Raw genomic sequence first — 21,820 nt, 5'->3', positions numbered from 1 at the left:
CTTTACCTCTTTCATTGCTTCCTTTTTCTCTCCTTCTTTTTTTTTTTTTCTGATTACATATAACTGAATCTACACAAGTTTAATGCTCTTATAACAAAAGGCCATGACAGTCATTCATACTGAATTGGACACTGCTCATAACAGGGAATTCCACCACAACTGGCAGCCCATTTCTTTAGTTGAATATCTTTAGAAACCTCATGTTGAAGTAACGCTTGCCTCTCTTCCAGTTCTGCCCATTGTGTTTCCTGGAATGATGGAGAGCAGCTCTTCTCAGACTCCCTGTGAAAGCCTTCCTGAAGTTCTAACATCCCTACTTCATCCAACCCATTTTTGTTATGGTGTGGTTTTTCAGGTGCCTCACCTTCCTGGTTTGCCTTTAACACCTTGCCACTCTGGGAAGAGAATGACTGTGGGTCTTGGGCAAAGCCTATAGCCTTCATCAACCTGTTCACTGACCAACTGCACAGCAGTGACAGGGGCATGGCAGTGGCACAGAGGAATGGTGGAAGCACATCCCTGAGACAGCCTCTCTGCAGCCCCAGCTCCAGCAGCCTGCATCCCAGATTTATGGATGGCACCTGGTAAAGCAATGATGCAAACTCAATGTGAAATCCAAGTACATCATCATCTATCTCTGTATTTGGTTTGGGGTTTTATTAATGACAGAGGATGTGATTAAACAGTTTACACTGTAACTAACTCCAGCTGGATCCAAGCATCAATGGGAAACCCCAATTCCCCTGATGTTGTCCTTGTGTCCTTTCTACTCACAATTTCTTTTCCAAGGCATTTTCTCTGAATCTGATAATGGTGAGGTCATACAATCTCATTTATTTTAAGAGACAGTCTGGCATGCCCAGCCCAGTGGCCCTGCAGTGAAGGACTTTTGTGTTGAAGATGCTGTGAGCCCTTGGATATGGCCTTATCCTAACCTATGAGATGAAATCACTGTTTCATTCTGCCAAGGCAATGTTATCATTGGGTTTGGGCTTATATTTGAAATTTTTCCAGCAGAAATCATATTCTAATAGACTCTAAACTGAAATATCATCATGCATAATCTTGTAAGATTACCAGAAGCCGGTTCAATGAAATTTAGGTTCTTTCGGTAGAGTTGTTGCGTATTATAAAATGGCTGTGATTACCTATTCCTTGGACTTTTTCTCTAGGGAAATTCAGGAATCACATCTCACCAGCACAAGCTGAGTACTATAAGTCTGCTTGTGATTTGTGCAGTGATTTCTTCCTCCTCACCAGAGCTGAGGTTGAGATTATCTTCAAAGTCTTTCCTCAGTCTCTGTCTCTCTGATCTTTCTCCCAGCTTCTCTCTCTCTTGCTGGCATTGCTCCTTTGCCCTTTGGATCTCCCTCCACACCCTCCTTTGCTTTCTCCACTCCCCTCTATTGCTTTCCTGCTTCCCCCTCTTCTCATTTACTCTTCGCTCTCATTCTCTTACTCCCCTCCTCTCTCAATTGCGTCCCACTATAGCTCCAATGTTCTCTTTCTACTATTTCAGTTTTCCTCTACAATAACATCAGGTTTCCGAAGGGTAAGACAAATCCCAGCTCACTTAGTTTGTTCCAGTGCCTATAGGTGTTGGGGTGATCTCATTCCATCTGTTCAGGATTCATCCATTCATGCCACCACATTCAACAAGCTCCAAGCTGATGGGAAATGAGACAGCCATTTCTCCCTCTGTCCCTGACCTGGGCTTAGCCCCAGGATGGCTCCTAACTGGAATCAGCAGATCCAGCACCAGGGCCAGGGCCATCAATCATCAGTACCAACATTGTCAGATATCCCATAGTGCCCAGTGGTGACAGGACCAAACTGCATAATTAATGGCCATGTTGTGCTCTTCTGATGTGCCTGCCAAAATGTCACTGCTACCCTGTAGGTGACAGCCATTGTTCACTGATGAAGAGCCTTCCTCTAATTTGCACCATCATACTCACTATTCTTGAGAAGCTAAAAGAAGATGGTGGCTTTATCTCTTTTAAAGAGAGTTTCTAGAGGCAATGGGCTGGTGGGCTAGAGCAACTTCCAGAGTTTCACCCAGTGCTTGCAATGAAAACCACCAATTTGCTGTGTACACAGCAACGTAATTCCTAATATTAAGCTATCGACCCAACTCTCTATGGCAAATCAGAAGATAGTTCTTTCTCTTCTGGCTATGTTTTTCGTAGTGTGAGATTTTTATTATTCTAGAAAAAGGCCATTTCACCTGCTAACAATGAAAGCAAATGTCTTGCCTAAAACAAACAAACAAACAAACAACATACCGCTGATGGTAACTCAACCTCCTCTTTTTTTGCCTTATGATTTACTTCTGTTATATGAAGGACTCACTGCTGAGAGCATATAGCCTGGACAATTGAATCCTGATTGAGCAACTCACATGAATTCTGGGAAATAAAGTCAACAATTCACAAATTGAACCCACTTCTGAATGTTCATCCACCAAGGACTCTTGACATTTGATCTCTTTGCATTTCTGCTCAATGTTTATTGCTTTCCACTCGTCCCTCAAACCAAAGTCTTTGCTCAGTAATTTCTTGTTTTAGAAAGTGACAAACAGACCAAGCAGAGAAAACACTGTATGTTTTGGACTAAAAATGAAATCATTAGGGTAAGTTTCTATTCTTGTCGACTGGAATTTTACTCTGGTTTTGATTAAGCTCAACAAAGATATTATATTTGATGCTTTCCTGTAAATGTATGAGATGGTTTGCTATTGCTGTCCATGAATGGAAATATTAACAGTCTCCACTTGGCTCCATCAGCCTCTGGCTTGGTCTTCACACCCAAAAAGCCAACTAAGAGAATCACATCCTCAGCCCAGAGTGAGTAGTTTCTGTCTTGCCTGCAGTTTTTCTTCACAGTCTCAGAATTAAGAGTAAGTCTTATCCAAAATACGTAAAATTAAATGGAATAGCCACACTCTATTTCTATAAATTTCTCAGTAAGGAACAACTTCACATGTCTAAACATCTATCTTTCATTGCTACATTTCTATCAGATTAGTGGGTCCTTCCAAAATCTGTTCCTTGTTGGTTAGATTACTTCAGTGAGGAGAGAGTATGATGTATGGGCTCCCTCAAGGGTATAAACAAAGAGAATGTCATGACAGATAAGTAGAGAAGCCAAGGTATTTTACAAACTCAAAAGTGTGTGCTAATTTTTTTTAAAAGCAATTAGGTATATTCAAGCATAGAAGATGCACAGAATCCCACCTATACATTATCCATATCATGGAAGCGGAAATTGACACTCAGAGCAAAACCCAGAGGACAGAACTCTTGCTCCCTTGAATTGATCAGTGTTGTGAGCAGTGCAGAGTAGGGTTGAAAAGGAGTGAACCACAGAGCAAGGGACCTGGGCTCTTGTCCATCATGCCACCCACTCAACAGTGTGACCTTCTACTTCCCCACTGTACTACTGAGGTGAAGTTTCCTCATCTGTCAAATGAAGTTTGACAGAGTTTCCTTATCTGTCAAATACTAACCTCAAAAGATTTTTAATGAGTATTTTAAAAGGAAACAAATATATATAAAGTGCTTAGTATAGTGTCTGGTACATAATACATGTTATTGATTTTTAGTGGTAGTAGTTGTATTCATTTCTAACCCACAGATTATGCTAATGGAGTAATTAACATATTTTAACAAATAATATTATATTACATTTAATTTCACACATAAAATATAGGTCATTCTATCCTTATTAATACTTCTAATACGGCCTAAGCTGTAGGCCAAAGAGGACTCTTGGGGATTTCTATCCTATCCCTGCCTTTTCTTCCTACAAACCCAAACTCAAACTCACAATTTTGGCATACTCACCCTAGTGACCCAGCAGTCACTAGGAGCTCCCCATTCAGTCTGAACCAGTGACTGAGGAAAAAAGAAGCTGTCTAGGCATCCTCCTCAGACAGCTGTCCTGCCACTTCTCCCGCTGGGGTGGAAGGGCCAGGAGACAGCCATGCTCAGGGCCTGGCCTTTAACTCCCAGAATGCCTCTCTTAGAAGTGGGAGTCGTTGCTATCATGGAATTGGACTAGCCAGAGGAGTGCCTCCTTCTGGAGGCTGAGAAGAGAGGTCAGAGAGGGTGCTCCCTTCTTTTAGAGGCCTAAGCACAAAGTCCACTTGTCTTCAGATGTGAAGAAATGGAAAAACTCAACATGGTCTGCAAAAATTGTGTACCTACATTTAAAAGATTGCATCAGGCAAATGGAAGAGCCTTTCTCATTTTGGAGGACCAAGATACATAATCCCTTACCTGCTTTTAAAAATATGGCCAGGTGCAGTGGCTCATGTTTGTAACCCCAGCACTTTGGGAGGCTGAGGTGGGCAGATCACCTGAGGTTAGCAGTTCAAGACCAGCCTGGCCAACATGGTGAAACCTCATCTCTACTGAAAGTACAAAAAAAGAAAAAGAAAAAATCAGCCAGGCATGGTAGTGTACTCCTGTAATCCCAGCTACTTGGGAGGCTGAGGCAGGAGAATTGCTTGAACCCAGGAGGCGGAGGTTTCAGTGAACTGAGATCATGCCACTGCAGTCCAGCCTGGACGACACAGCAAAACTACATCTCGAAGAAGTAAAAAATACTTGTGTGTGTATGTGCACATATCTATATATAAATGTTCTTGTGACCATTACAGGTATTGCTCTTTTGAGATAATTCTAAGATTTATCAAGGTCTAAACTGAAAAATGTTATAACCAACATTATTGGAAATACAAAGCTGACAAAAGAAAAGAAGAATCTCAGGAGAAAGAAAGGAAAAAACAGCCCCAGAATCAGTGCTAGAAAATAGTATAATGAAATATATGGAGAATCAGGAATATTGATTTCTAGATCTAACTCTATTTACCAGTCAGTTGGAGGTTATACGGACCTACACAATTCATTTAATTACTCTGGAAGAGACTAAATGACCTCAAGGCTCAGCTATCTTCTGCCTCTGGTGATTCTATTTATGGCCTATGAGGAAGTCTTGGAGAACACTGGTCAAACTTCCATGACTCCAAAGTTCTTTAACCCTTTAGAGGTGATGGGGATGGTGACGATGGTAGTAATGTTAATGGCAGTGTTGATGGTGGTGGTGGTAATCATGGCAAAATGTTGGAAGTGGTAAAGCTGGTGGTGGCGATAGGATGTTGGTGGTGAGGAAGTGTTGGGGAAGATGGTGGTGGTGATAATGATGGAGGAGGTAATAGTGGTGATGGTGATGGAGAAAGTAGTAGTGATGATGGTGTTGGAGGAGGTGATGGTAGTGATGGTAATGGAAGAAGTGGAGGCAGTGATGGTGTTAGGGGTAGTGGTGGTTGTTGAAGATAATGCTGCCATGCTTTATGGATCTAAATTCTATACTTGACCTATCTAAATGCTGTGATAGATTTCAGAAGTGGGCAGAGAGGGAAAGCACTTAAGTCCTGGGACTTAATGAATACAGGTGCACAAAGAGCATTGGTACCTGTCTCTGCCCATAACCATCACATGTGCCTTTTGAAGTTTTTCCTCTGTTTGGGACAATGCAGGCAAAACATATATGCTCAGGCAGATACACAGTGTTCTACTGGTTGTGAAATTTTTGGTGTTTGTTTGTTGAGGTTTTTCGTTTTACTTCTTAAATTTTAATTTATTTTTGCTTTTTATTCCTCCAAAGTTTGAATCCTTATTTTGAGAATACAGGAATCAGGTCTGTGGAAAGAAGGAAAAGTTGAAATAGCCAAAAAGAAAGCAGGGCTGAAAGTACTGGACACAGATGAGGGGACACAATACAGGGAGATGAAAAAGGGGAAAAGCATCCTCACACGCATGAGACCAAACTGTGGTTTTGGCAGAGCTTAAAAGTAACTGTCAGTGTGCAACCACACAGGATAGGTACATGGCCCTGGGACAAAAGGTGAGAGCTGGAGCCAGTCCTGGTGGCTGCAGCACAGAGGGAGCTGGGGCAGTCAGTCTAGCGCCCACCTTCCTGGGGACAAAAGGCGACACTCTCTAGAGCAGACAAGGCAGAAAGAGTCCCTGGAGGGCCTTCGAGGTGCAGCTTCCTTTACAGACAGAGGCCTGGTGCCAGAAACTCGGCTGATTCACAAAGAGAGAAGTGAAATGCTAACAAATGGTTTTCATTATCATCGTGCAGTCTCCACCCTCATTCTGTATGTGTACTGTGTTTTTTCTTTCTTTTTTTCATCTTTTCATGGGTTGTAACTAAACAATGAGGTGATTGCCATCCCAGTGGATTGCACAACATAACCAGCGGCTGGGTTGGAGCATAGCCTTCTCCAAGGAAATTCTAGACAAGAAAAATGAACAAGCTGGAAGTAAGGAGGGTGTTTGTTTTGCACAACACCTGTGTGCATTTTTAGTGCTCATAAAGAAGGTGGAACGAGGGTCTTAGATTCTTAGGTCCTCTGAGGCCCACCTGTCAGGCCACCAATGTGGCACTCTCCTTCTTAAATAAAACACTAAATAGCCAAAGTGAAAGGGAGGCTTGCCCAGTTATCCAAGAAGGCGAATTGGGACCACTTATTATTTCCCAGTATAACATGAAATAATGATTTACTTGGGTTGAATAAACTGGCGCAGCTGTGGGAAGAGTCTTCAATTCCGTTCAATAAACATTCATTAAGTGCCTACACTGGGACAGCCCCACAGATAGAAATACACTTAAGACCTCAAGAAGTTAATCCAGCAGATGCCTAAACTTGTCCCAAATCCCTGGATAACCAAGTATAAATTTGATCATGAGGATATCTTCCATGTTGTATTCTCCTTGTGATTCACTTTTCCTGCAAGGCAGCAATTACTTAAGAAAAGATGCTATTAACTTTACAGTGCCTGGCAAGTTTTAGTGACAGCTAAACATCGCAGCGCTCAGACGAACACAGCCATAGCTGGAGCAGCTTCCTCCCTCTGACTGCGACATGGCTGAAGAAAATGGATCATTTCAAAAACAAATGTTTCAGTTTGTTACTCAGCATCTTTGTTGGCAAATGATTGCAGATAATCGCCCCACAGCTGCAGGCTGAGCAGTCTACAATTGCTCGGTTCCACTGAGCATGTGCCTGGCCAACCATTCCAATCACAACTGGGACACAAAGTGGCGATTTCTTCCTGCCAGAGAGGGCCAGGTGGGGGCATGGGATGAACAGGAGGCATCACTTTCTCTTCTGCACCCAGATCTGCCACTAACTAGCTGCCTGATTCTGGCCAAATGTCTTTAATGATATTAATAAGAGTAGCTGATACTTATGTAGCACCAACTAGCCCAGGCACTGGGCTAAATGCTTATTCAATTTAACCCTCTCAATAACCCAATATGGAGGGTGTAATTGTTCTGATTTTTGAGAGAAGATGTTGAGGGGCAGAGAGGTTAAGTCTCTTGCTGAAGATTGAGAAGTGTGGTGATTGAGAAGGAAAACTGTCTGCCCTCATCTCTGGAATTTCTAATTACCCACAATGTTCTGGGTCTCTAGAGACAGATACTCTCTGTGGGTCTCTCGTTAGCTCCGGAGTAAATTTCCCCAATGCAGAGTTTTTATTTTGTTCATGTTGTCATTATCAAATAAACCTTAAAAGAAGAAACACTAGAAGACTGGGAATATTCTGAAATATAATTATATGAGAAGCAAGTGACTTTAGAAAGGACAGCAGGTTTTCATCTCTCTTGACCTTTCCTCCCGAGATAATGAAAGAGCTAGATGAAACTCCTTAACCTAAGCTCAAAAATCCCTGTCAAATAGCCCTTCATTAGAGTTAACCACCCTGATGGTATTCCAGCATTCCCCATAAGTCATATGTGTTACTGTATAATAGGAGCCCATATGGGACTAAGATAGTTAAAGCCATGCACAGGAAGTAGCTAAAACAGCACAAAGCCCCCTGACAAACACACACATGGAAGTAAATTCTTCATTTCCAGTTCTTATCTTCGCCTCAGGTTACCTAGGATTTGCATGTGCTGCATGCCTGGGCAAAGCTGGGCTGAGTTATCTCTTTCATGCCTTGAGTCAGATTTTCTGGATGTGAAGTCAACAGACAAGCCAGGAAATGTCAGTGCAGAAGAGCAAGGGAGCTCAAGACACGATGGCAGCTGTCACTCCAGAGTGGTGTGGAGTGGGACGGTATCTGATGTGTCCTCGGACTCAGTTTCCCTTGGGAGGTGTTTGGTGCTGACTGCTTGTGATCCACGTTTTCTTGGATGCAGGTTGGTTGAGGTGCAGTGATTTTTGCAGTGAAACTGAAGTCCAGCTGCTCAAACAGAAATGGCCTCATCTAATGGACACTTTAATGAGTAAGGGTGGCATTTTACTTGAATCCTTACATTCAAGTCCCATGACTCATCCCTTATCCCTCCTTAATTGAAGGATGGACTGCCTGCCTTTTTTAAAGCACCAGAATCCCATGTGTCAGTTAAGCCAGTATAGTTCCTGGTCTTTTTCAGGGCTATGAATCTTTACCTTGTCTTAATTTCTGAAGTTACATCTGAATCGCATTATAGACTTATGTGTTGTAACATTTCTTGACCTATTGCTTAGAAAACATACCACACACTGAGAGGAAAAGGCTAGCTCAAGAAGACCCGAGGACATTTAATCCTATAAAGCAAGTAGAATAAAGGGCTTGGATCTGAGTTAACATTCACTGGCACCGTTTTGTTTTCCTTCGTGTGTTCAATCCTAGGTGGTCATTCAAGGTCTGCAGTAGCCTGGAGACTCCATAGGTGCTGTTATAATTATATGCGAACCTTGACTGCAACCAACCTGAGAGTCGTTGCTCCCACTACCACTGTCTGCTATTAGTCCCAAGTATGGGAACAACGGACCAGGGAAAGGCCAAAAGCATCGCTGAAATAGAGTTTTTTGTGTGTGGTTTGAGGATTAGCCAGTTGGAACCAAGGAGATGTTTTCTTAGGATCTCAGAAAAGTTTAAAAAATTATTGGATTGTTTTTGGCACTCAGATATAGATTATAGATATATTACTAGTATTACTAAGCTGATGGGCTATACTACAAGGACGATTATTTAGCCATACATTCTTGCAAAAATATTCTGCCCTCAACTCTGTAACGGAAGGCTGCTATGTGTTTAGATGTCTTATCTTCTACCACATTAATGTTGTTGTAATTACTCACACTTTGAAAACCTCCCTGGGGTGTGGGCCGTCATATAGCTCATGAATTCCTCCAGTCAGGTAAACATGCGGACTGTGTTTCACCACACACAGTAGAAAGCCACTCTCATTCATAGCAAGTGCCCTTTGATTCTGAAGCTGAGGTCAGTCAACCACAACTTCTTCCTACCTACAGCTGTCTGACTCTCCGGGGAAGTGCTAGAAAGGGTTTTGTAATTTACCCACAAATTTCCCAAAGAACCATAGGACCATTTTTCTTTCAGGAAAATGTGCCAGGGCACTTTAGAATTGTCAGCATTGAAACTTTTCATCAAAAATAACAGCAATTTCACTGAATCTTAATGTCTTCCTAAGTCCTTGGTATTAATTTCCTATTGGATGTGCCAAAACCACTGGATAGTTAAAACACATCAAATCATCTTAAAATGGCCAAAGTTGATTTTTCCCTCAAAAAAGAGCTCCTTGTCAGCAAACCTCATATTACATTTCATACTAGAAAAGATTTCAAATTCCTTTTCCCATTGTGGACAGACTCAGGGTAAGGACTAATAGAGGGAGGGGAGAATGGAGGGTAATGGCTACAGCCAGGAAGATCACAGCAGTCACATCAACAATTATTCTTATTTCCTCAACAACATGTCCTTAATGTAAGACATTCCTAGTGAGTTTCCCTACTCACAGAGCTCTCCTTGGTGGAAACTAGGAGAAGGGGGGCTGAAGCTGCCCTGGCATCTTTGATGTAGTGATCAATTTGGCTATTACCAAATAGTGGGTTGGACTATTATTAAGTCCAAGGACCATGTGCTGAAATTTTGAATACTAAAGATTTGGGGACACTTGGCCAAAAAGACCTCTGGGACCACTCCTCCCATGTGCTCCAAAGCAATGGCTAGTCCCAAGAGCAGCTTGCACTACATCAAAGATGTCAGGGCGACTGCAGTCCCCTTTCTCCTAATTTCTGCCCAGGAAAGCTCGGTGAGTAGGGAAACTCACTAGGAATGTCTTAGATTAAGCACATGTTGTTGAGGGTATAAGAATGATTGTTGGTGCGATTGCTATAGGCTGTAACTATTCCCCTTAATCCTCCCCTCTCTCTGTTAGTCCTTACTTGGAGTCTGTCCACAATGGGAAAAGGAATCTGAAATCTTTTCTAGTATGGAATACAACCATGAAGTTTGCTGACTAAGAGCTCTTTTGGGGGGAAAAAATCAACTTTGGCCATTTTGAGATGATTTGATGCGCTTGGTAATGGCCTTAATAATGTTCAATAATAGGCATCACCAGAGAAATTGACCAAAATATTATCGATTAACCTCAGGGGTCTTAAGAAGAGCCCTCTCTCCCCTAGCTCTACCAGGCTCAGGGTTGGTTGGACATTGGGTTCTGAGATAAGTCCTAGGAGTATAGTCCAGAAGAGGGAAGAAGCCCACAACATACCTTTGACTGTTGTATGGAAAGTTACATTCAAGCGGGTGGTCTACAGCAGCGGACAGGCTCTGGGTTGGTGCTTCGTCTTTGCACTGGATCCTTCACCCCATGAGGAGGAACAAGGTGGAAGCCCTAAAGCAATGGTTCTTAAACTTATGTAACTATCAGAATCACCTGCAGGGTTGGTTAAACCACAGATTGCTGTGTTTCATTCCCAGAGTTTCTGATTCAGTAGGTTTGTGGTAAAACCCAAGAATTTGCATTTCTAACGTGTTCTAAGAGATTACTACAATACTACTATGGAATCACACTTTGAGAACCACTGCTTCATAGCATAAAACCCAGGACAGGACAAGTTCTAGAAGAGGTACACCAGACTTTATTAGGATTCCTTTGTGCCCTGTAAGAAGGAACAGAATATGATCTTGAAATGAGGTGGGATTTATTTCCATGCATTTATCAAAAGTGTGAGAGCTGATTTCTGTTTAAGTGATTACTCTATGAAAACAGACAGGGTTTTAAAAATAGATATGCATTTGGGTTGTTTGTCCCAATGCCTTGCATTAGCAATTTGTAATATTTAAATTGGATTTAATTTTAGAGCCTCAACCTTCATTAGCATGAGACTAAAAACAATGACAACAATATCTACAAAAATCTTTTAGAGTTTCATTATTGTGGACAGAGAATTTCTCTCTGCAGTAGTAAACTGCTTATATCAACACAGAATAAGACAAGGCCAAAGGCATAGGAAATGCTGGACACAATTTCAAATATAGCAATCAGATATCCAGATGAGATTGGCAGGAGACCCTGGCCCTGGCATGCACCAGGGTGACTTGGTCCAGAAATTGCAGATACAGGGCCAGGGAATCTATTGTGGTTGGCTTACAGTAGACACCCTAAGAATGCAGATCTTCCTAGGAATTGTGGAATTTTTTATTTAAACCAAACTTCCCTCTTCTTCTAGTCATCCAGATTGGAGGCCATCCTAGCTTGTAGTGGAATATCCAGAATATTTCCAGAGAAAGTCACTATTCCTTCTCTGGTTGCTCCACTGATTAAAAGCGGAGGCTTTTTGTGTCCTATAGGAAGAAGTTCGGTGGGCAGGCCCCAGAAGGGTACTGCAAGTCTATTAGCACCTCCTGATGTGTAAGGCCCATTCTATACTCCTCTCCTCTCCCCTACTCCTCTCGCAATGCCATGGTGGACCTCCACCCAGTTCTTGAACTCTGGGACTTTTCCTTCCCTTCTTCCCTAATGAGCTCTTATTCATCCTTAAGAACCCTGCTCAGATGTTACCTCCTCTATGAATATGTCTCTAACCAGTCTGGCCAGATAAAACCAATTTCTCCTTCCACTGTGTTTCCATATCATGTCACATATACATCATACTTATCGCACTGTACTTTAAATGTTTGTTTATATGCATGCCTTTTCCTATCTCTAGATTACTTGTTCTAGGAAGTTAAGTATTATGTCTTATTCTTCTTTGTATCCCTAGCACCTGACACCTAACACAGTGGCCAGCACAGGACCTGTAAGTTTAAGTGTTTAATCAATGAAATAAATGAATCCCAATTTTGGGGTGAGAGAAAGCACTACTTAAGCATCTAGTAACAATGCAGCCTGGAAAACATTCAAAGTCATGGAATCTCAGATGATCAGAGCCAAAGGGGACCTTAGCTCTCGTCTGTGCCAGCTTCTCATCCTATAGAGGAGAAAGCTCAGAGATGAACTGAATCTCCTTCTATAGAGGAGAAAGCTCAGAGTGAACTGAATCAGAATGCAGGTGTGTGGGTTCCAGCCTGCAACCTTTCAGGTTTAGCCAAACACCCAGATGAAGGGTTTATGGACTAGATGAAACCGTCTTCCCATGACTAATGGGACCAGATAATGTCCACCTCTTACCCTGGGGACATGCCATTCTCCCTCTCCCATGCTAAGTCCAACCCTGGGAGAGCATGAAAATGTTCTTCATCACAGAATGTAACCTTTTAAAGAGTGTCTGAGTACGCATTTTCATCACTAGCCTTCAATCCCAACTGAGTATTGAAAGGTTTTTCTGGTTCTTTCTGGGACAAGAAGACTATTTTGAGCAGGATGGGAAAGGAAGAAGAATGGAGACATCCCAGGGCTTAATTTCATGATTTCTAGTGGCTTGAAGACCACTTCAGAGGCCCTTGCTACCTCCCCTGTTCTCCAGCTCCTCTTCGTGGTTGGAGTTTGGGGAGCCGTGGTGGCTTCTCTGACATTTGCTTTCATAGCACAAGCTGAGAGGGAGTTGGATGAAGATATGTGGTGGGGATCCACGCTGGACAAAGATATCACAGGGAGAGGAATTTTTTGGAGTTGAAAAGAGAATATGGACAGGAAGGTTAAGATGTCATTCTAGAACTTTATTGGGAGGGTTTCTCCACCCTACAACAAATTCTGTCATAGACATAATCATTCATTCATTTATCCATAAATATCACCCTCCTGTTCAAAGCCCTCCACTCCCTTCCTAATGTCCTGAGGATAAAACCATAACTCCTTGCTGTGTCTCTGTAGACCTGGCTCTTTCTGGCTCTCCAGCTCATTTTCTAGATCTCATTCCTTCATGCTCAGAACCTTTGTCTTGTTTCTATCTCAGGGCCTTTGCACTTGTTCCTGCTGCCTGGAATGTTCTCTCCCTCATTCCTTCTCAACCTCCAGGTCTCAGCTTGAAGGCCATCTCCTCAGAGAACTCCTCGCTGAATGTCCCATCTACAGTAGCCCCTCGATACCTCCTGCAGTTGCCCTCTATCATCAGACCCTGTAATTGCCTTCATGGCATATAACGAATCTGGAGATATCTTGCTTATTTACGCAAGACTGTAAGACCCCTGAGAGCAGAGGCCTTGTTTGTCTTATTTACTCCTGCTCAACACCAGAAACAGTGCTTGGCACATAGTCGGTGCCCAGAAAATATTGTGAATGAATGAATCGCCTACATAGATTAGGTTATAGAGGTGAGAGAATAGAAAACTTACATTGTTTCTAGAAACTACAGCCTAAAATTGATTTTTTAAAATTGTATCAGCTCCATAGCTTCCAATCCTAAAACCTGCCTTTCATTGTGGTACTCTGAGATTTCTGTCTCATTCTGTGAGAGCTCCACACTGTCTCTCAAATCATCAGTCTGTCTTATTTGTCACCATTACTCATCTGCATTTTTATCAAAGCACCAACTTGCTCTGGATTGTCAGGGATTTTGCATCTGTATAATGTGTTTTAGGCTGGTTCAGAGTTGGATCTACTATGTCTGCACGTGTAAGGTACTGAACAATTTCCATTTTGATGCCAGATTAGGGATCTGCTAGGGCAAGACTTTGGCATGTGTCTAGAAACACCTGCACTAGGTGCAAGATCAGCCATGGACGGTGTCCAGGCTGAAACCAAAAGGTATGGCGCAAGAGTGAGAGGCAGGTGCCACTACAGGACCATGAGAGGCCAGGCCCCGGTAAATTTTGGTAGCCAGATTCTAGCTCCTTCCTGGGCCTTGATGCTGGTAAAATCCCAGAACTCAAGGAAATGTAATTTGTCCTATTGGCACATGCCTCCCCACTGTGTAGGGCACAGGAAATGTGGTGAGGTACCAGTCTAATGCCAGCTCTCCCCCTCCACAGAGTTTTGGTCAGTGGTCGTGCAGTCCAAGGGGCTGGATGGCATGCTGGACCCAAGCTCAGCTCAGCGTCCGGACCCAATAACAGTTTTACCAAGGGAGCAGCTTTCTATCCTGGCCACACTGAGGTAAGTGCCTAAGGGGCCTTGGCCTTGCCAAGGTCCTGCCTCTGCAGCTGCCAGAAGCAGGGGTCCCAAGTGACAGAACCTGAGAGGGCAAGTCAGATTGAACTGCTGAGCAGCAAGGGCTTGGAGAAGCTCTCAGTGATGCAGCAAATGCAGCCTGCCTAGCCCAGGAGAGGAAATCTTTTGTGCCGTTGGCCCCATGGCCCCCAGGGACATATCAGGAGTCTGAGCTGCATCAAGGGTCTAAAGTCACCAAACACAGGACCTCGAATAGACGGTGTCAATCAGACCTTCCACACAACTCTCTGGTCCGACTGAGCAGGGAACTTGTGAAATGGAAGGTTCGTAGCCACTCTTTGTGCCCTTGGCTAGTGGAGTGGAGGGGTGTGGAAGAGTTCCAGATCTGCACACAGGAGGTCTGGCTCTGAGTTCCATTTCTGTTTGGTGTGTACCTGTGATGCAATTACTTAATCTTACTACGTCTCTGGCTTCTCATTGTTAAAATAGGAATGATGTGGCCAACCTCCCAGGTTTGTGTAATGGTTAATTAGAAAATTATACCCAATAAATAATTATTATTATCTCAGCTCGTTCATGTCAAAGTATGTCTCTAAGAATTCAGATCAGTTGGTTTGGTTCCCATTCATGTATCCAGTACACCTGCCCTCCAAGAGCCCAATGACCCCACAGGTGCCGGTACCTGCTAGTGCTTTCTGGTTGCATGTTTCTATCATGGGCATTTTAAGTGCTTTTGGATCAAGTCTACATGATGCCCAGAAACCCAACAAAGCAGATATGAAACAATTCAATATCTAAATATTCCTTAATATCTGGATTTGTGGCATCAGGAAGGTAAAACTTATAATCTGTTGAATGGAATTTTCATTTCGATGTTGGGGGATGAGTAAACTCATCCCAGCACCTATCAGTTACAGTGTGCATATGGCTTCAGGCCTCTCTCCTCTAAAAGATAGCAAGGCTGAGCTCAAGTCAGGTGTCCATAGACTGGCCCTGCCACTCACTGGCTGCAAAAGCCCAAGTCACTTAGCCTCTCCAAGGCTCATTTTCGTCTTCTACAAAGTTAAAGAATTAGGCTAGACTTGTGGCTCTCAAAATGTGGTCCCCAGACCAACTGCATCAGCATCATCTGGAAACTTATTAGAAATGTAGATTCTTAGTGTCCTCCTACCAGAGCTACAGAATTGAGCGTTCTGGAGATGGGGCGCAGCAGTCTGTAGTGTAACAAACTCTCCAGGTGATTCTGATGCCCTGAAGTTTGAGAGCCTCTGGACTTGAATCTCTGATGTACCTTCCAAGCCATGCCTCCTTCCAATAAATCCTGTCTGGGAGATACTAACAGAGGCTCTGGATTTTACTCTGTCAATGCCTCTCTCTGTTCAGCTCAGCCCAGGACACCTCTGAAGTACCTTGCTGGGGAAATGAGGAGCCACAGAATTCCTCTCACTCCAACCCCCAAGAGCATTCGAGCCTTTACAACTGAAGACAGCAGCCAGTTAACATTTAGAGTGAAGGTCAAGCGTAAAACAAGAAATGACCCTTGACCCACTCTCAGAATGTGGCGAATGAGATGGAGGAGGAGGAGGCTGGATTTCCTTAGCCACAAGAGTTTCGTCTCTTGCCAACTGTTAGTGACCCGGGTTCACGTATCCCATCTCTAGCCCGAGAATTGCTCGCAGCTCTTGGCATGGCTCTCTCCAAGGCAGGAATTCTCTCCCTCCCTTCTACAACACATCTCCCCAGGCACGGTTGCCAAGCCTCCCAGTGCTGTCAGCCCTCCTAACCACAAATATTTGGGCCAGTTGCTTAGCTCTGTCCAGCAGCTCCATCACCTATTCAGGTGAGGCCAGAATCTTTGAAGATCATTCTCCTAGTGCAAGAAATGTATCCTATTATTGGAGTGTGTGAACCACTGGAAATCCACAGAATGTACCACTGGTTCAGAAGAGGGCAAGAGAGTGGGGCAGCCCATCAGTGGCTGGTTGTAAAGGCATCCCGATGGGCCACCCCACTCTTAGTCATGGATCTTCCATTCTAGGTAGGAGGAGGACAATTAAAGAGCATTCTCACATTAAATAGAACATGTTCGTTCATGTGAGCCCCTAATTGCATCCTCCCCATCTGATCATTCAGCTTGCAGAGCTCTGCTTAGTAAAGCCACACAGAAGGCTGTCATCTGTTCAGGAGAAAGGCTTCAAAGGGTGTTTTAAAAAAATAAATAAATAAAACTTCTCCTCTGGTTCACATCAAAAATAAAAAGAATGTTCTTTTCTAAACGGTGCATTATATCACTAGAATAGAGAATGCACTCAATTTTTCTTTTATCTACTGATCATTTTTTAAAAGAGAGTTTTTGTTTAAAAACTTAAAAGTTTATAGGAACACACTATCATGAGTGAATTAAATATATATATTTTTAAAACTTTAAACCTAAAATCTAAATAAGAGATATATTTGAGGCATAGTCAAGTCTTAATGAAACAATCTGCCTGTGATACAAATCTCCATTGTGATTAAATGTGATACCATTTGGTATCTTGACTGTGAGTGGAAAAGTAGTGTTAGAATTTAGGAACTTTGTGAAGTCAGTTCAGTCAAACCAGCAGATGCAAGGCAGAGTAGAAAACTTCGTAAGTGCCTAAAATGAAAGAATATAATAGTTGGAAGATACCTTAAACATCCTCACACAGATGGAGAATTAAGGAACACTGGAGGCAGGAGACTTGTCTACATACTCACAGGTTCTTAGAGGTGGAGTTACCTGGGAGTTCTAGGTCACCTGGAGGCAACAAAGATGAGTAGGACACTTTGCTGCCTACAGGGAGTTTGTCCTCTAGAAGGGAGGATAAGAGAATACAACTGCCCTAAGAGAATATAAAGGGAAGGCTTTAAGAGATAAAGAAGGTGCCGGGCATCGTGGCTCACACCAGTAATCCCAACACTTTGGGAGGCCGAGGGGGGCGGATCACGAGGTCAGAGATCAAGACCATCCTGGCCAACATGGTGAAACCCCACCTCTACAAAAAATACAAAAATTAGCCAGGTGTGGCGGCGTGTGCCTGTAGTCCCAGCTACTCAGGAGGCTGAGGCAGGAGACTTGTTTGAATCCAGGAGGCGGAGGCTGCAACGAGCTGAAATTGAGCCAGTACACTTCAGCCTGGGCGACAGAGTGAGACTCCGTCTCAAAAACAAAACAGAAAGAGACACAGAGAGAGAGAGATAGAGAAGGTAGTTTGTCTCGGAATTAGAAAAAGTTCCCCAGGGGAGGCAGCATTGAAGTTGTTGAAGGACAACAGGAGGATTCCACCAGCAGAGGTGGAGAGCAGAAAAGGCCCTGGGAGGGTAGGGGAGCATACCTGGAAGGGAAGAGTCTGAAAAAGGGCAGTGGTGGGGAAGCCCAAGCAGGAACTGACCCCAGGAGTTTTGTGCGCCCGGAATGCAAACTATGTGAGGGGAGTAGAAGGAGGCAGGATCCCATTGCCAGGCAGAGCAGTCCCTACTGGCTTATAGACAAGGGACTTGGCACCAGTTCCTTTGAGCAGGGTGATATGAATCAGAGCAGGTTTTAAGACGCTAAATGGGGCGGCCAGGGATAGAAGGCATTGGAAGAAGAGAGATGAGGGTCCAGGACATCAGGTGGGAGACTGTTCCCATGACCTGAACTAGGGGCCCAGAGATGAGAATGGAAGGGAAAATACAGTTTCAAGAGAATGCTACCAAAACAGAACCAAAAAGGCTGGATGGAGGTCAGGGATGAAAAAGCAGAGGGATAAGCAGAGGTATAGAGCTAATGAATGAATGAATGATGGTTCCAGTAACAGAAAAAGGAAACTGTGAAGAAGCATGTTTAGGGAGATGAGGAGAGAGGATCAAAAGAGATGGTAGCTGTGAAACTAATAATCAAATGATCCAAAATGGGTCTGTTGCTGTTGTATGCAGAGAAGGAAGATGGGGAGAAGATGGTCCTAATTAGGATTATGAGTATGGAGATTTTCGTTTTGGATGTCTTGCATTTAAAAGCCAGTATCTATGGAGAATTGCCCTCAAGAAGCTGGAAGGCAGAACTAGCTTCAAAAGACTAGTTGATTAGAGATTCAGGTATGGGAGTTGATTGCACAGAAATTTCAATGGGCTCCTTAGAAGAGGATGAGCCCACCAAAGGGGAGACCATGAATGAAGTGGGAACTTCGGGTAATGGGGAATAGGGAGAATTATGTCCCTTATGTCCATCGAAACCTTTTTATTTAGTTATTTTCATTTTCCCCTCAAAATTCCAACAAGTGTTATGAATTTGGATATAAGGGGATGAATTTCAGTTTTCTTTCTTCTCCTTTAATCTATCTGATAAGAGATATTATATACCAAGAAGAACAAAGAAATGAAACATGAAAAGGAGCAAAAGTAAAGGGTTTAGATTTGCTGCCAACTGAATATTCAGTCCTCTAACAGTTGTCCAGACATTTATCTGCAAGACCATTAGCCAACAGATCTGGTAATGGTCAAAACCCCAGATATGCCATTGCCTCCTTTGCATGGTCAGCTGGAGAACTGGAGCAAACAGAAGCATTCTTGAAAGAAACCAAAGAGAAAAGAATTTGGTGATTTCCTTCTTGGTATCTCACCAAAGAGCTGTCTATTTCCAGCCGAATAAAAGCACAGTATGGAGGAGAAGAATGTGTTGCCTTAAAACAGATTAGAAAAGCAGTGTGTAGCCATATGCACAAAGGCCAAAAGAGACCACGCACTGTGATGGAAAGAAGGCAGATGGCGAGCTTCTCTTGCTACTCCCATTCATTCTTTCATTCATTCTCCTTAAATTTTTTGAGTACCTACTACATGCCAGACCACACACACACACACACATGCACATACACATATGCACATACAATTATGCTATTCTGAAGTGCAGAATGGAAAGATATCATTTTTGATTCGAGTGGTCTGAAAAGGCTTCGAGGACTAGGTGGTATCTGTGTGGAAAGGAAGTAGAATGACCCATGAGAGTGGGAAGGAGAGATGGGAGAAAGGAGAGAATTGGAAGTTTGCAGAACACTCTTACAGGTGCTATTTCTAATCCAACCAAGAAGATCTATGGAAGTTTACAGAGGAGCTGATGTTTGCTACACATCTACAAGTATGCACAGGAGAGCCACAGAGGCCAGTGAGAGGCCCTTTAGGAGCAGAACTAATTCTACAACTACTTGACCAAGTGGGGGGATTATTTGTGGGGTAACTGCAGTGCAGTACGGAGTCCTCTTGGGGACAGATAGATCCATACCATTTGATCTATAGTCACATAAGAACAAATAATAAAAAGAAAAGACATGTCTAAGAGTGAAAGAGAAAGGGAGGGAGAAAAGAAGGAAGGGTGGATGGAAGGACAGACCGGCTTAGTAATGGGTCAACTTTGGATTCTATTTCTGGTTCAGTTTTCGTTTGTGACTTCAATGCTTTAGTGTTAGCTCATTTTCTGTGAATCAGTTTCCTTATATGTGAAATAAAGATGATAAATCCTAATCGAACTCACAGACTCATGAAAAGATAGAAGTGAACACATTTTAAAAACATCACACAAAGAGGAACTATTATGTGGTCCACAGTTATATATGTGGGGTGGTGTCTGAAGAGGTGCCTGGACTAAGTTGGTCCCAGAGCCACAAGGTTTTTGCCAAACATGATGCTTTGTGAATTCATAACAAGGGCTCCGAGTCACCAGATCTTAGAGCTGACCCAGTGCACTGTCTGAAAGGGGGTACCCAGTGCTGAGGCTTCAAGACATGTCCCCAGCAGATCTCCCCAGTGCCTTCCCAGAGGATTCAGAACTGCTGAGCAGGACAGCACCATCACATCAAGGCACAAGTGCCAGGGAGAGGTGTCAAACTCTCCTCACCAGCCTCCCTGGTACACACATGGACACTTACCACCTCCCTCAGCCTCCTTAAGCGTCAGAGAACTCAAAGGATTCTGTCTGATATTTCCAAGCTCATACTGAACTACTGGGCAAAATTCCAGGGGCTCTGTCCCTTCCTGGAGAAGCCTGGATGGGGAGACCACACATCCATACTGCCTGAGTCAGCCCGGCATATGCCTGTTGTCCCGATGTAACCATTGCTAGCACACCCTTTCCCTCTCAGAAGTGCCCCAGTTTGAATGAAATCTCTTTGTGATCCCCGTGGGAGGTCAACTCTGAGGGACCCAGAAACTGCCTTTTGACTGCATTTAGTACTCCATGGAGTCACCCTCATTTCTTTTTCATTCCAGGTGCATAGCGTAATGTCCATGTTGTTCTACACTCTGATCACAGCTTTTCTGATCGGCATACAGGCAGAACCACACTCAGAGAGCAATGTCCCTGCAGGACACACCATCCCCCAAGCCCACTGGACTAAACTTCAGCATTCCCTTGACACGGCCCTTCGCAGAGTCCGCAGCGCCCCGGCAGTGGCGATAGCTGCACGAGTGGCAGGGCAGACCCGCAACATTACTGTGGACCCCAAGCTGTTTAAAAAGCGGCGACTCCGTTCACCCCGTGTGCTGTTTAGCACCCAGCCCCCACCTGAAGCTGCAGACACTCAGGATCTGGACTTTGAGGTCGGTGGTGCTGCCCCCTTCAACAGGACTCACAGGAGCAAGCGGTCATCGTCCCACCCCATCTTCCACAGGGGCGAGTTCTCGGTGTGTGACAGTGTCAGCGTGTGGGTTGGGGATAAGACCACCGCCACAGACATCAAGGGCAAGGAGGTGATGGTGTTGGGAGAAGTGAACATTAACAACAGTGTATTCAAACAGTACTTTTTTGAGACCAAGTGCCGGGACCCAAATCCCGTTGACAGCGGGTGCCGGGGCATTGACTCAAAGCATTGGAACTCATATTGTACCACGACTCACACCTTTGTCAAGGCGCTGACCATGGATGGCAAGCAGGCTGCCTGGCGATTTATCCGGATCGACACGGCCTGTGTGTGTGTGCTCAGCAGGAAGGCTGTGAGAAGAGCCTGACCTGCTGACACACTCCCTCCCCTGCCCCTTCCACAGTCTCCTGGGCCCCTCCCTACCTCAACCTGTAAATTATTTTAAATTATAAGGACTGCATGGTAATTTATAGTTTATACAGTTTTAAAGAATCATTATTTATTAAATTTTTGGAAGCATCCTGTGTGCTGACACTGGTTATTTTTCTCAGTAAAATCATCTGCAAGTCTCAGGAAGATGCAGGGGGAATTGTCCGAATTGTCCAAAGTACTCCCTGGCTCCTTCTAAGGCCCACCTGTAACCCTTACCCCACCCCCAGCCAGTGCTGCAACTTCAGGAAAGGCTAACTGGTTTCAGATACTAGCCTAAGTCAGGCATGATTAGCAAAGGAAGCCTGCTGGATTGCAATTTTGTTCTACATTCCAGAGCCAAAGCTACCTAATCATTGGATTACCTGCCCACTGCCTGGAAGCATGGGCTCTGGTCT

The 21,820-nt window shown here is 43.8% G+C and overlaps 1 protein-coding gene across 4 annotated transcripts in view; it reads left to right on the top strand.

Annotated features, from left to right (window-relative positions):
* NGF (nerve growth factor) overlaps positions 1–21,512 on the top strand; it is a 50,910-nt gene extending 29,398 nt beyond the window's left edge. For 2 of the 4 annotated variants that reach the window (XM_010371946.1, XM_030936353.1), the window contains exons 2-3: positions 14,223–14,346; positions 20,623–21,512. In XM_010371946.1, the coding sequence (XP_010370248.1) occupies positions 20,635–21,360 (726 nt within the window). In that variant the 5' untranslated portion in view covers positions 14,223–14,346; positions 20,623–20,634 and the 3' untranslated portion in view covers positions 21,361–21,512. Of the gene's footprint in view, positions 1–524; positions 585–14,222; positions 14,347–20,622 lie in introns of those variants that run through there. The other 2 variants (XM_030936352.1, XM_010371943.2) reach the window with 2 other exon arrangements.
* Positions 21,513–21,820: the final 308 nt, after the last annotated feature.

Source organism: Rhinopithecus roxellana, chromosome 8 (genome assembly GCF_007565055.1).
Source record: "Rhinopithecus roxellana isolate Shanxi Qingling chromosome 8, ASM756505v1, whole genome shotgun sequence".
Lineage (NCBI taxonomy): Eukaryota > Metazoa > Chordata > Mammalia > Primates > Cercopithecidae > Rhinopithecus > Rhinopithecus roxellana.
Note: the sequence above shows the minus strand (reverse complement) of the source record. Positions and strands in the feature narration are given on the sequence as shown.